Source organism: Lolium rigidum, chromosome 6 (assembly GCF_022539505.1).
Source record: "Lolium rigidum isolate FL_2022 chromosome 6, APGP_CSIRO_Lrig_0.1, whole genome shotgun sequence".
Taxonomy (NCBI): Eukaryota; Viridiplantae; Streptophyta; class Magnoliopsida; order Poales; family Poaceae; genus Lolium; species Lolium rigidum.
Window position 1 is genome coordinate 113,042,157 of NC_061513.1, and position 15,381 is coordinate 113,057,537.

The window sequence follows — 15,381 nt, forward strand, 5'->3', positions numbered from 1 at the left end:
GGCAAGGGTCCGGCCGGGCAAACGGCCGGACGAACACTGCACCCCTGTGCGTAGCCGTGAAGACGATGGATGATCATCGGAAAGGGTAGTTGGGGTTAGATATGCATGTACTGTACGACGGAAATTGAGGCTGCAAACTGCTAGGTGATTATTGGCCAGTGGTGTTGGAGGGGAACGAAATGAGGAACACCTTTAGCTAATTTTAGAAGTTCTTATTTCCTCTTCTTCTCTTCGTGGGGTAGAAATCCCTAAGTCTCCAGCTATACTAATAATAACTTGCACACCATTATTGATTGTGTGCGCAGTGGCTATCTTTGTTGCGGGTCTGTCCGTAGTTTTTTTTTTTTTTGCGCAACATAGTATATTCCTAGACACTAACACATACGTGAATACAATCAACTAATGTAGAGGCCGGGGTCTTACTCCCCTTTCGAAAAATAAAAGTTATGTCGGCAATCGACCTACATCACCAAGTTGATAAAATAAATATATTTTGAATGGAAAATAAAATCATCTATACTTTATGGTTCAATTAATATGAATTTTGTGGCTCGGTGTGTAATTGCGTAGGCAATTGACCTAGCTTACTAACTTGAGAACCAACATACTTAGCAAACAAAGGAACAACTACATCCATACATATGTTTGCACTATATATTCATAAACCAGCCATATGCCATTTGTCAAATTGATTGAGCAACGATAATGCACAATCCTCTAACCCTTCGTGAAAGCTCGATAGGATTTGAGGCTGCAAACTGCTAGGTGATTAATTGGCCAATGGTGCTAGAGGAGAACAAAATGGGGAATACCTTTAGCTAATTTTAGAAGTTCTTAGTTTCTCTCTTCTTCTTTATTGCGAGATAGAATTCTTATTTTTTCTCAACTATACTAAGGCTGGTGCCAATGTACCGCCCCGCTCTAGCCTCGCCACGTCAGCTTTTACCTCATTCTCACCCCACTCTCACCCCACCTTGCCAATGCATGGGCTATAGTGAGAGCTCTCATTTCTCTCTCCTCCACATCAGCTTTTCTCTCTCCTCGACATTAGCTTTTCTTTTTCAGATTACAACATTAATAATAATGCAAGGAAATTATTTTATTGAACTAAAATTGTTACCGATTACATCATAAAATAGTGCCAGCTCTATTTAAATTGTTGTGCAAAAAGCCCCTCAAAATTTGGCTCAAAACACCCTAAAATGCCAAAATTTGGCTCAAAACACCCTAAAATGCCAAATCCTACCAATTTTTCCTAAGTCCGGGGGTTTTCTGCAAAACCCCCTTTGTCTTCTACCTCCCGCCCCGCCTCTCGCCCTCCCCGCCATCGCTGCCGCCCCGCTCCCGCCTCCCTCCCGCCTCGCTCTCGCCGCCAACGCGGGCGGCAGCCGGGCGGGAGCGGGCGCTAGCGCCGGGCGCCCCCGCCGGCGCCCCTCCCTCTCGTCCCGCCCGCCTCCCGCCCCTCTCCCGCCCCGTCGCCGCCGTTAGCGCCCCGGCTCCCGCCTGCAATGGCACCAGCCTAAGAATCATTTGCGGGTTCCCTCAAAAAAAACTTGCGGGTCCGCCGCTGCCATGTGTGTGTGTGTTGTGGGTCCGCCGGTAATTGTGCGAGTATTGACCTAGATCACCAAGTCGAGAAAGTAAATATTTTGATGATAAAAGAAAAGCATCCATACTTTGTGAACCAATCAATACGACTTTTGTGGCTCTGTGTGTGATTGCGCAATCAATTGAGCTAATATCGAAAAATAACATAGTTAACAAACAAAAGAAATTTTGCATCTACACATATGTTTGCATTGTATTTTTAGAAACCAGCCATATGGAATAGAAAGAGCTATGCTAGTGCATAATCATCAAACCTTGGTGATCAAAGCATAGTCTATTGGTGTTGTTCTTCACGCGCTATAGTTTTGCTTACATTGTCGTATCGGTTGTAAGGTTGGCATGACGTCACACCACCGGTGTTGGGTTATTGGTCACACAGTAATAATTTGTTGTCCGAGATGATTTTGACATTGATGTCATAGGCAGACTTTTCGGTAAGTGAACTCTATTACATATGCTCAAATAAAATATGTATAATATATGTGTGTCACATGACACATACACCAATTGCCGCTCCACTCGTAAATATGACGGAAATGGCACTAGTTCAGTAACTCATCTAGATAAATACGCTTTGATATTAAAAGAAAATTATATATACTTTGTGAATCAATTAATATGATATTTGTGGCTCGATGTGTGACTGCGTAAGTGTAGGTTACTAACCAGAGAAAATAGCATAGTTTATCGAACAAAGAAAAAAACTACATGTACTTCACTCCATTTTTTATAGAAAGATGATGCATAATCAATGAACCCTTAGTGAAAGTGTCGTATGTGGGGTATTCTTTATACATCATAATTTCACTTGCATAGTTGTGGGGTATTCTTTCTACATTATAATTTCACTTGCATGGTTGTTGGATATCCCAGTAAGAGATGACCACAATCGTATTGTGTTAACATTTCAGCTGATTTATAATTGGAATTTTATATAGGTATGTTTCAATAAAATTTGTATGTGTGTGGCACAAGATGCATATACCAATTGCATATCCATGCATCATTGCGCAGGAAATTGACCTAATTCACCAACTTTTGACAAAATAAATAGAGAGTCGAAGAAAATTATACATGCTTTGTGAACCAAGTAATTAGATTTTTGTGGGTCAATTCTCACATACAATTGACCTAGTTTACTAACATGAGAAAATAAAATATTTAACAAACAAAGAAATTCTACATTTGTATATATGTTTGTTCTATATATTTATAGAAACCCCTGATCTACTCTCTGCTAGATTGATCTAGCAACGATATTGACTAATCATTGAGCCCTTTGTGAAATAGGGCTATTTTTTATAATTATAGTTTCGCTTACGTGGTTGTACTAGTTGTAAGGCTGGCATAACATTGTGCTGACGGTGACGGCGTTGGATATCTCCCATAATGCTATCCCCAAGTTGTATTTTATTTGTTGGCATTTGTGATCGATTTAATTTATTTAGCGTGGATTCATGGAAATATACTTCAATAAAAGTGTTATTTGTCAATGTGTGTGTCGCATAATGCATATGCCACCTGCAGCTCCACGTGTAATAGTGCGGGCAGTTGCCCTAGTTCACCAACTTGACAAAAAAAATATTTTGAATATCAAAGAAATTATTTGTACTTCATGAACCAATTAATAATATGTGTGCTTCTCGGTGTGTATTTACACATGTAGTTGACCTAGTTTACTAACTCAGAAAAAATGTTACTTTAATAAATAAAAATACATTTGTACATATGTTTTCACCGTTTTTTTTATAGAAACCCACCATATGCTCATGGATAGACCGAACAATGATCTTGCATAATTGAACCGGCCGTGTCGGATATCTCTGTCAATGTTTGCCACATAGTTGTATTTTGTTGCCTCATGTGAGCTAATTTTAGCATTGATTTTTTGGATACATTTATTTTTATGAATGAATTTGATGGATGTACACATAAATACATTTGTATGTGTGCGTCACATCGTGCAAATGCCAAGAGATGACCCTCCATTTATTTTAAAATATTATAAGTAGGCACGGTAGAAATTTACTGAAACTACACCATTGAAATCACGCAAAATAAGCTTTTGCTGTTTCTCGTGTGACCGAGAACTAGTGCAGCGTTCGGTTCACAATTAGCTTACTAATTGTATGTGTGCTTCTCGGTGTGTATTTACACATGTAGTTGACCTAGTTTACTAACTCAGAAAAAATGTTACTTTAATAAATAAAAAATACATTTGTACATATGTTTTCACCGTATTTTTTTAATAGAAACCCACCATATGCTCATGGATAGACCGAACAATGATCTTGCATAATTGAACCGGCCGTGTCGGATATCTCTGTCAATGTTTGCCACATAGTTGTATTTTGTTGCCTCATGTGAGCTAATTTTAGCATTGATTTTTTGGATATATTTACTTTTATGAATGAATTTGATGGATGTACACATAAATACATTTGTATGTGTGCGCCACATCGTGCAAATGCCAAGAGATGACCCTCCATTTATTTTAAAATATTATAAGTAGGCACGGTAGCAATTTACTGAAACTACACCACTGAAATCACGCAAAATAAGCTTTTGCTATTTCTGGTGTGACCGAGAACTAGTGCAGCGTTCGGTTCACAATTAGCGCTAGATTAGACTTGGATTAGTTATTGCTAGATTAGCCCACCATTAGCGATGCAAATGATGCTGAGCTTTCGCGTTCTGGCTTTTAGGCCTTCTTGTCTTTCTTTTTTGCTGTGTTTTGGTCCCCTTTTAGTTAGATTTTTTAGCTTTTTTTTTCTTCTGCCGTGTTGGGCTGGGAAGAGTGTACTCACTAGCGGTGGGAGATGAGCGAATAGTTGTGTGAAATTGCACAATAACATGTAATTCATTTTTTCATATATTTTTGTAACTTTAGTTGCCATTTTTTTCTAGTGTGCAATTGCATATATGTGTAATTTGAAAACTAATGTTTTGTTACACGCAATTGCGCATATGTGTGCAAGTCGGACCCATTGCCTTTTTCATATGAACATTTGCACATATGTGTGCAAGTGCAACTGCATATATGTGTGTAAGTTGAATGTATCATGAACATGCAATTTAAACCTATGCATATTTTCTCTTCATACACGCAGAATTGCACATGGATTTGTACTTACTGTATATGTGCAATTTTAATTTTTCATCCCTTCTTAATCACAATTTCCATGTATACCTTTTTCCTTACTTAAAAATGACTAGTTCAAAAATCCCACTAAGCACATACCATAAAGTATACTTCCGTTGTCCTACATGTCAAATTAAAGTTTGCTAATTTTGCTAAACCCTCCCGTGAATAGTCAAACATGTTCGGATGCTAAGGGTGTGTTTGATTGGTGTTCAAAATCAATTGTACCTAATGTTTGGCCATGGACAAAATTTTGGTAATACTAGTTCGGATGGTTGCCAAAATTTTGGATGCTCATACCACCGTCGCAACTCTAGTTTGTTTTTCTTGCCAACATTCCCCAAACAATGGGCAAGCAAAACCAAAAATCTTTCTACCAGAAGTTTGTCAACCGTGAGTTAAACTAACTCTGGGTCAACCAAGCCCTAGCCGCTCCCAAATGAATCCAGACTCCACAAAATCTTATCCGCCCTTAAGAAAAATCAACTATACCTAGAAGTAGCAAATATATGAGAAATAAACCATTGCATATAATCCACAATTGTAGCTCGGGCTACATGCAACTCGTCTTTTGAAAAATTTAAAACAGCATTTTAAAGTATCAAAAAAAATCTGAAATTAAATCTAGATGTAAAAAATTGAATAGTATTTCTATTGGTCAATTAGAGTTTCCTTCTAGAACGTATAATTATCTCAAAAGGTCCAACATACATAAACTATTAGATCTTTTGAGTAATACATAAGAAAATCTTACGAGAATTGATAGTTTGTGTATGTAAGATACAAAACAGATCAGGGACACACAAGAGAAGTATCTCCCAATTTATTTATTTAAGAATAAGATCTTGTTTTAAATCCACTAATTTTTTATTCTTCTTCTTTTTCGAGTTAGAAGAATTTTTTAATAATATAGAATATATAGAAAGGTTGCCTCTTAAATCAACTTATAAATATTTTTATATCAAGTATACTCCATATATAAATATATGGTCCATAAGCATGTCTCTATATAAGACGGGTTGATAAAAAGAAGGGGAAATTTAAATAGTAAATTAAGTCCGGAAGGGTATTTCATAACAAAATTCCAATAAAAAAAACCAAAAATACCAAGTCTCTTAAACAAGGCATTCTAAAACTTAGAGCATATCTAACAGAGCCCGTAAATCACGCCGGAACCGTGTTTTTTTTGGCCGATTTACGGGTTCGGGTCGAAAGTGGCGTAGAACAGAGACTGAACTCGCTGCCCGGTTCGAAAAACTTTCTCAGGGATTCAAAAAATTTCACACTCGAACCCTATTAATACAGACCGAAGGGCAGTTTACAGGCCCAAAACTAAACGGATTTCTCACCATTCCTCCAGCGTGGCCGTCCATACAACCGTCTCCAGCCGCCGATTTCTGGCTGCTTTCCTAATATTGTGCACTGCCGGTCAAACATTCCGATAGTCTGCTCCAATTTCAATCATGTCTATATCAATTCTCGGCGAATCTTTTCAATACAGACTAATTCTGACGAGCGATCGCAGTGCACGCAAGCAGCAGCATCACGCGTGTGCGGGCCGCTCTTGTTCCTCTCTTGCGAAAATCTGCTCCTGCACGCGTGCGTGGGCATATGAACCGGCCGGCCGGGATACAGACTGACCAGCACGAGCTCTTGCTCGCTCGCTACGGGATCTGATGATCATTGATCAACTACAAGGCGGATGGCTAGCTCATCCCTAATTAATTAATTAGCTGGAAAATAATCAGCTGCATCCATCAAGGAATCGCTCAGCCTGTCTCCAGCCATCGATCGAGCGGCGTGACGCGGATAGTTCTTGTGAAGAAGATGATGATTTTTGAATATTTTGTTTTTCAGTTTTAGTTACAGGGTATGTTCTGTGCCTGCCGTTTTGCGACCCATAAACACCTTTTCGGAAGAATGAACTCAAGTTTTTTGGTTTGCACTTCTACGAGCTCTGTTAGAGATGCTCTTAGGTAACTATAGCCATTAGAATTTGAGTTATATATGAAGTAACGAGTATTTGCTAATTTCTTGTAAACATGGATTTTCTTTTTATTGGAATTCAGTTAATCAGTTACGGAACCAGAAAAAGATTGTGGCGCTAGGCCAGGTGGAATGTGAAACGGACGATTCGACCTACAACTTTCTTGAAATTTGGATTGTAGAAATGTACGCCTTTTTATTTGGTTGGATGCAGAGGGCGGAACTGTTATTCTCATCGGTGAAAACACGGTTGAAATATGTCTTCTCTTCTCAGAAAAATAAATCAATAATGTTTTCCTCTTGTTTATTGAGCACTCAGCTTCGAACTGAACGGTCCTTACTCTTCACTCGAAATTATCACGCTGTCCCACCTATATTTTTCAACTGCTTAGTATGTTTTCCAATCGTGTTTCTACGGTCGATATCTATCGTCTCCATCAATCACTATCGGCGTTCGTCGTCGGATCCAGGGAAAAGAACACAGTCGCAGATATGATGGGGACACAATGTATTCATAATGCAATCTTTATCTCAGTCGATGCGCGACCAGGGCCCCGATCACCCAACTCCGAGCCGCGCGCTGCCGCACACGGCGCTTTCGTGGCCAAAAGCCGGCCCCGGGCAAAGCCGGCCCCGGTTGCCCACGCATGCCGACTCCCAGGTAGGCCATCCATCATCATCGTCTATGGAAATGCTCGTTGGGGTGCTCTCTCGCTCAGGTGCCCTCTGGGACGACACCTCGCGCTGGGAGCCTGGGACAGACTGGTCCGAGCAATCGCCCCAGCGGCGCTGCACAAATCTTTGACTTCTGCATGCAATTATGTGGATCACAAAACTGAAAGATACCGAATCTAATCGACCCAGCAGCATGTGCCTGGAGCCCAAGGTTGCATGTTGCACCCAACTTATTCGTCAATCAGCTTAAACGATTACCCAAAATTATTCGATCCTGCTGAAAACCAGCAGTAGGGAGTACACAACCAGCTAATTAATTTGAGCCATTTAGCAGCTAAGCCAACACCAACCATAGTATATACAGCCACAATCTAGCTCCATCTCCGAACAACATTATGCTCTCCAGAAGTGAACTCTCTTGTGAGTTAACCACGCTCATCATCAGTGCCCAAACTGGTCAGGTTTTCAGTCCCACTACAAGAGATCCTCCTGTCAGTTGCACTCAACTCCTGCTTCTAGCTCTCGCCGCTTGGAGGCTTTGCACCTATCCCGGTTAGCTCCAGGGGCAATGACGCCGGTAACTTTGAAAGCCTGCATGAAGCAAAGAAATGGTCAAATCAGTCTAGCAGTAGTACAGTCTACTGCAATGCGCTTAAGAGAGGTTATAACCACATCATCAAACACTTATGTAAGCTTCACCTACTCCAACACAAACTCCTCTTCCTAGGTGGCTTAATGATACATAATAAGCACATAACTTAAAGTACACCTCCGTTGTCCTACATGGCAAGTTAAAGTTTGCTGATTTTAGTAAGCCTTCCGGAGAACAATCACAACATGTTTGGATGCTAAGGGTGTGTTTGGTTAGTGTTCAAAATCAACCTACCTAATTTTTGGTAATAGTTCAGATGGTTGCCAAATTTTTGGATGCCCATACCACATTGCCAACTCTAGTTTGTTTTTCTTGCCAACATTCACCAAACAATGGGCAAGCAAAACCAAAAATCTGTCTACCAAAATTTTGGTAGGGTTTGCCCCTATAAAGCTACAGAATATACTAAACCTACCCTATCAAAATTTTGGACAAGAACAATAACAGATCTTGCAGGAATCTTAGCAAAGTATTTTTGGCTCATTACAACCTGGTCCGATTCAGAATCGGAGAATAGGAACAATAGGAACATGTAGCTTGCCTAAGAGAGGAACAAACCATCATTAGCTTCAAGTCAATAAAAGGCATAACTTATGGAAATACACACGGCATTCTAAATTCTACTCGAGTAAAAGCCATAGAATAAATTTTGATCACCAAGCTGGATCCAATGAAGCAGTGACTACTCGAGTAAAGCTATAGAACTGAACTTATGTAAGATAGGTCTACCAAGTAACTAGAAATGTGCTCCATGTATTTGCACATAATTGTGCCCAATGTGTGCATCGGATTAAGTGGCCAATAAGGATCCATCATATTATAGGTTATCATTAGATACAAGCAGAAGATGGATCAATAACAAAATAATCCTAGTGAGAACAATATTTTCCAATACAAAGAGAGCATAAAACCAGGAACCTAAACGAAGGCCAAAACTTAGTTGCACAACTAAATGTGCATCAATTAACAAACTAACTGAAGTAGTTAAAATAAACTGGGTAGAACAAAAACTAAAACATCTCATTGTGTGAATCATAGCTGACTACATTTAGTAGCTATTCCAGTAACTATGATGTATTATTATTCTTATTAGTTTTATCTTTGCACCAAACTGATTAGATACGTGCGCTAGCCCTCTGTAAGAGCAGACAGTTATTATGCCACACCGCACCGCACAAACCTATGCTATTAGCACCAAACTAATGAAGTGTGGTTCCAACCCTTCCCACTTGAGAGTACCATGCACAAAACCACGTAAAGCACTGCTAGGAGAAAATGAAGGTGTTTCTACACTTTCCAGTACTAGTCAAGCGTCCCTTCAGATTTCCACTCTACTATATGTGAATTAAAATATCCATCCGTGGAAATTGCTTGCAAAAGCATTGGGAAAAGAAAAGACAACTGTTCTGTGACACTGATGTCTCATTTCTATATTTGACAAGTTATCAGCAGCATATGTTTCGCCCAGTTTTTCCTTAATTAACTGGGAAATTCTGTTATTCTCAAATATGGAGCTACTGCCTCCCGAGAGAGACGTCTATCTTGGGAAAAAATCTAGTGATTATGAAACACAAGAAAAAATCTTTAACAGTTTAACAGCCACAAACTAGGTTAATTAGGGCAATGAAGAACAAATTTCACTTTCTTTTCAGCAAGTGGTTAAACTTCCGCAGCAGTAAATCGATAAAAATCTCAGATCTCATTTTCAGTAGCAGAGGTTTCAATTTTGACAGTTCTCAAAGGACAGGGTGAGTCGATCAACGTACATAATGTTTGTAAGTTAAAATATTCCAAATACTATTGTTAGCAATATAACCATATATTGATTAAATTAGTATGAGCAAAGATAGTTTAATAGAATCACTCGAGTGTGTGATTTTACGATCCGTAAACTATGTAACGATTGGACATCTTTTATGTGAAATTACAAGACCCAAAGCATCGAATAATACCATCTTCATCAAGAGTTCATGTTTAATGAAAACAACTTCTATTATTCCATACTCCCTCTGTTTCATTCTATAGTGCCTATTGTTTTTTGGCACGGAAATTAGCGCAAGAGTATTTTTTAGACAAGACCCCTAGCTGAACGATTTGAGATCAACGTAAAATTTGGGAAATCCATATCTTCCTAACTTACCATAACAATTTTGGGGGCTGAATGATTTTGGAGCTGAACGGGGAGGGGGTAATTGAAAAAAAGCTAAGCTAAAACCTTATATTCTGAAATAAATGCCAAAAATCTATAGGCACTATAGAAAGGAACGGAGGGAGTATTATTTACCACCAACACAAAATAAAAAATAAAAGCAGGAAAAAGTATTACCTTTGTGCCTACTCAGAAATGGTAGGTGTAATTGGAGTTGGAACCATCTGGTGGACAAGATGTTGCATTCCTGGCTTCAGTTCCTTGTTACAGAAATCATCATACTCTTCCTTATCACCGGCCTTCTTTTTGACCTCTACTACTACAAGGGAGGGGGTGAGCTCGAAAATCTCGGCGCCAATTGTTAGTGGCCCCTTAACTCCTTCCCTTGTACCCTCTAGGCTCACCCGCCAATCCTTCTTCCGCACCGCGAAGCTCTTGACGTTTGCGATCTCCTCCAATTTAGTTATAATCTCCGACATAGGTTCACTGGATATGAATCTCACCTCGTCCCCTTTCTCCTCGAACAGCCCCGACAAGTTGAATCCCCTTGAGAATGATATGATATCAAACGCATTAAGGCTTGCGGGGCGTGGGAGTGGTCCAGGGAGCCTCTGGCGCCGCTCCTCAAATGAGGAAGTGGCAGGGCAGGACACAACCGACGAATCCGACTCCGAACCGGAATCATCGGCGTCGACCTCCTGCGGAGGCGGTGGAGGTGGCAACTGTTGAGGAAGAGGGTCAGTGAGCCCCAGGTCCAGCATATCATTCTCGGCATCGATCACGTTGTAGAGCTGGTCATCCTCGATATAGAACTTGACAGGCCGGAAACCTTTCTTGAACCACCGGCTCTCCATGACCTCTGGCAAGGTGATCCGGGTGTTGGGGTTAGTGTCAAGGAAACGCACGATCAAGCTGGTGAGGTCCTTGGAGAACCACCTTGGGCAGCGGAACTCCCCCTTGTAAATCTTCCGGTACATGGACATGAGGTTCTGGTCATGGAAAGGGAGGTACCCAGCCATGAGCACAAAGAGGATGACGCCGCAGGACCATATGTCCGCCTTGGCCCCCTCGTACCCCTTGCGGGCGAGCACCTCGGGGGCGACGTAGGCGGGCGTGCCGCAGAAGGTGTGCAGGAGCCCGTCGGGCTGGAACGGCTCGGCGACAGCGGAGAGCCCGAAGTCGGAGACCTTGAGGTTGCCGGCCTCGTCGACGAGGAGGTTCTCGGGCTTGAGGTCGCGGTGGAAGACGCCGCGGGCGTGGCAGAAGCCGACGGCGGAGACGAGGTGCTGGAAGTAGCGGCGCGCGGTGTCCTCCTTGAGGCGGCCCTTGGAGACGCGGGAGAAGAGCTCGCCGCCGCGGACGAGCTCCATGACGAAGTAGATCTTGGTCTTGGTGGCCATGACCTCGAAGAGGTGCACGATGTTTGGGTGGCGCACGCGACGCAGCACGGCGATCTCGCGCTTGATGTGCGAGACGAGGCCGCTCCGCACCGCCTTCTCCCGGTCGAGCACCTTGATGGCGACGCTCTCGCCCGTCTGCAGGTGGCGCGCGTGGTAGACCTTGGCGAAGGTGCCGTGGCCGAGGACGCGGCCCAGCTCGTAGCGCCCCATGAGCAGCCCGCGGGAGCCGGTCGCGCCTCGCTTGGCGGCGGCGGCCGAGGAGGGGGACGGCAGGCGCGCGGGCTGCGGGGACTGGTCGGGCGGCGGCGGCTTGACGGCCGCCATCGACGGGTGGTGGATGGGCAAAGCGGAGGGGATTAGGTGGAGCAGCCGGCCTCGGACGGAGGAGGTGCAGGCAGCTTAACGGCTCCGCGAAAGCTCGCTTCTTTGTTGTTTGCTTTCCTCTCCACCTACGGCGCAGCGCAGGGGTTCTATGGCTGGCCCGTCGAGCACTCGAGCATATGGTTGGGCTGGGACTCTTTGCTTTTGGTTTGGAGGCCAGATATTTTTCACATCTCCTCGTTTGTATTTTTCCTCGGTGGTTATATGGCTTCGTGCCCCTCGCCGTTTGCTTGTATTGTTGGGATGGGTTTCTTTTGTTTAGCCAATTTGGCTGGAGTCTCTTCTTTGTGCACCTTTTGTGCCCTAATTCGAGGATTTTTGCGTAAATGTGCAATGCTCTCGCTGGTTCTAGGGTATAACCCGTTGCCCACAATAGGAACAACGATACAGCTGTACATAATAATAAAGTATAGTGTATTATATAAGCATCACTTTTTATTTCGCGAGAGACGTTCACGGCTCACATGTACTAGAGCAAATTGGCAGCATACCAATTGGTTGTAAAAACTTTGTTGCCTAGCTTCTACTAGTATCAAACATGAGATTTGTGTAAACACAAAGTATTTAGAAACATCAAAACCTTTATTTCAACATTAACCCTTAGAATTGTTATAATGTTGCTCGATTTCTGTGTAGAAAATGCTATAAATACTAAACGAGCAACGTGCAAATAAAGTTATGCATACAATTACCGACTCATCGTCAGGAGGAAAAGAGGGCTACGACTAACCAAGTTCTTTTATTGTTTTCTAGAGGGTTTTATAATCGCACTTTATATCACTGGCTACTCTAATACAAGAGTGTGTCTTCACTGATTTAATATAGGTTTTTTTTGCCACATTGTCAAGGTTTTCTATGTGATACTCTGGCCAACAATTTCGGCGAAAACATGTTGCTCCGTAAAAAAAACTGTAAAGAATAGCATTCCATGGTAATTTAGGTAATGTCAAAATGATGTTCTTGATGCTACTAAGTTTCTCACATATATGGTTAAACATACAAATATCTGACTAGGAAAATGCGAAGAAATCTACATTCTATGTAGGGGTAACTATTTTAATAATGAATTGCATTAGTAGCCCAAAAGGTTGCAGCATTTTTGTATACTTGTGCACCATTCATATGTCCCATCTTCGGTATTCAATATGACCACTCAAACCTGCCACATTAATCCTTTTTCCTTAAGGGGTTCCACTCTTTGGTTGGATGCCACTAGCTATAATGTTGTTTACAAGAAGAAAAAATATCGCTTTCCCACTTTACGTTGTTCGCAAGCAAGTTCATATAACCATTCAACCCCATACCTAGCACTAGTATAGTTATTTGTCCCAAAGAAGGTCATCGATCAAGACGGCAACATGTTGCGTTGAGCATACCTTCACATAAAACGTGTGTCTCCCGAGAGGGCTTATGTGTTATCGAGAAAAAAAGAGCATACACTGTATATGCTAAATTGTTCCCCCAGCGGTACCCCATACTTAGTCACGGTCTCAGCTTCTCCGGCCCACACCGTTCATTCTTCCTTAATTAGTTTACCTCTCACAATTGTTATAATGTGATTCAAGTTTCATGGAGAAAATGGTGTAGATTACTGAACACACAACATCCAATAAAAGTAATGCATACAATGACCGACTCGCCATTGGGAGGAAAAGAGGGTTATTCAGTAAACCAAGTTATTTTCTTGTTTTCTAGAGGGTTTTGTAGTTACACTTTGTATTGCTAGCTACTCTAGTACAAGAATATGATTTTAGTGATTTAATTAATACAAGAGTCGGTGTTTGACCATATTGACAATGTTTTCAGTGTGAAACTCTAGCCACCAATTTGGGTAAAAACATGCTTGTAGCTCCATAAAAAAATATGTTAAGATATCTGGTTTGGTAACACTAATTTAGCTACACAGTTTTGGGATATTTACTTCGTCTCTAACCAACAAACTAAAACTGTTTGGGAAATTTGGGATGGAACTAATTTGAGATGTGATTTTGGAAGAGCTTTCTCTGATGAAATGATGTTGTAGTGGTAAGAGTTAGTTGTTATTGCTAATACTATTAACCTAGTGGATGAAGATGACCAGCTTATCTGGTCCTATGAAATAAATGGAGTGTATTTCTCAAAATCTATGTATGCTTCAGTTAATTTTAGAGGTATAACTTCAGTTTATTTACCTGCTGTTTGGAACCTCAAAATTTCTCCTAGAGTTCAGGTGTTCCTTTGGTTGTTTTCCCAAAACAAAATTATGACTAGAGATAATCCGAGACATAGAGGGATTACCAAACCTCTAGAGTGCTCTTTTTGCAAGGATTTTGAAAGTGCATCACCTATTCTTTGAATGCATAGTTGCTAGAAGTGTCTGGCTTTTAGTAGAAAATTGTTTTAAGTGTAGGATTGATAAATTTGTAAATGTGACTAGTAGATGGTTATGTAATAAAACATTCTTACAATTTCATTTCATTTCCTCTGCTGCCTTGTGGGGGATTTGGAACTCTAGAAATAGTATAGTTTTTAATAGATTGACCTGGATGGATATGAAACAGGTGTGGAGGTTGATTCTATCATATCTCAGAAATTGGAAAGTTCCTTTCAAGGATCAAATCTGGAAGGAGGTGGACTGGCACTGATGTCAAGCTGAAGTACACCAATTTCGACTGGATCTCCTCTTGGGCTCCTGCTTCGAAGCTTGCACATGGTGGAAGGGCTTCCATGGCTTACCTGAAAGAAACACCCAGAGGAAGACTCTTCGATCCATGTCGTGCTGGGTTAGCTGTCTCTTTGAAGTCTGGAAAAGAACAGTTTAGTGTTTTGGTGTAATGTAATGCCTGTGGTGGTTTTTTGATAGTTTGGCTAGGTGACGGCGTGCTTTTGTGGCGCTGAGTTGTGGCTTTGGTTCAGTGTTACGGTGCCCGTGATGTGGGTGGTAGGATCTAGCTTTAAGACTTGGTTCTAGCTGCGGCTTTGCTCGTTTTAGTTTGAATTCTGAATGTTCTGAACACTGGTTTTGTTTATGCTATAAATGGAACCGAGGAGGTGTCTCCCTATGAATCTAAAAAAATGTTAAGAAAAACATTTCATGATAATGTAGGCAATGTGAAAAGGATGTTGTTGATGCTACTAAATTTATCTTACGTATGGTTAAACATGCAAATATTTGATTGGGAAAACCTAAATTTCTCTTACAGTACTATGGTTAAACATGCAAATAATTGATCGGGAAAACATGAAAAGATCTACATTTACAAAGGAGGTAAGTAGTTAAAAAAATAACGCATCATTTCTTATAGTTGCACACCGGTCATGTGCCCCATATTTTTTCATTCAATATGACCACTTAAACCTGCCACATCTATCTTTTTCCTCTTTGGGCTGTACCCTTGTTTGGATGCCA

At 41.3% G+C, this 15,381-nt stretch overlaps 2 protein-coding genes across 2 annotated transcripts in view; both read right to left on the reverse strand.

Moving 5' to 3' along the window:
- Window positions 1-7,641: 7,641 nt before the first annotated feature.
- Window positions 7,642-12,089, reverse strand: LOC124661115 (CBL-interacting protein kinase 19-like). Its single transcript, XM_047198970.1, has 2 exons — window positions 10,390-12,089; window positions 7,642-8,002 (listed from the first exon to the last, which is right to left on the reverse strand). Exon 1 carries the CDS (start codon window positions 11,934-11,936, stop codon window positions 10,398-10,400), a length of 1,539 nt encoding a protein of 512 aa, XP_047054926.1. The 5' UTR covers window positions 11,937-12,089; the 3' UTR covers window positions 7,642-8,002; window positions 10,390-10,397.
- LOC124661116 (CBL-interacting protein kinase 19-like) overlaps window positions 7,642-15,381 on the reverse strand; it is a 34,033-nt gene continuing 26,293 nt past the window's right edge. Inside the window, exon 2 of the mRNA XM_047198972.1 lies at window positions 7,642-8,002. The gene's annotated coding sequence lies outside the window, so the exon portion shown is untranslated. The remainder of the gene's footprint in view (window positions 8,003-15,381) is intronic.

Coding starts and splice junctions, on each gene's coding strand:
- LOC124661115 (XM_047198970.1), bottom strand. CDS start 11,936: ATGGCGGCCGTCAAGCCGCCGCCGCCCGACCAGTCCCCGCAGCCCGCG.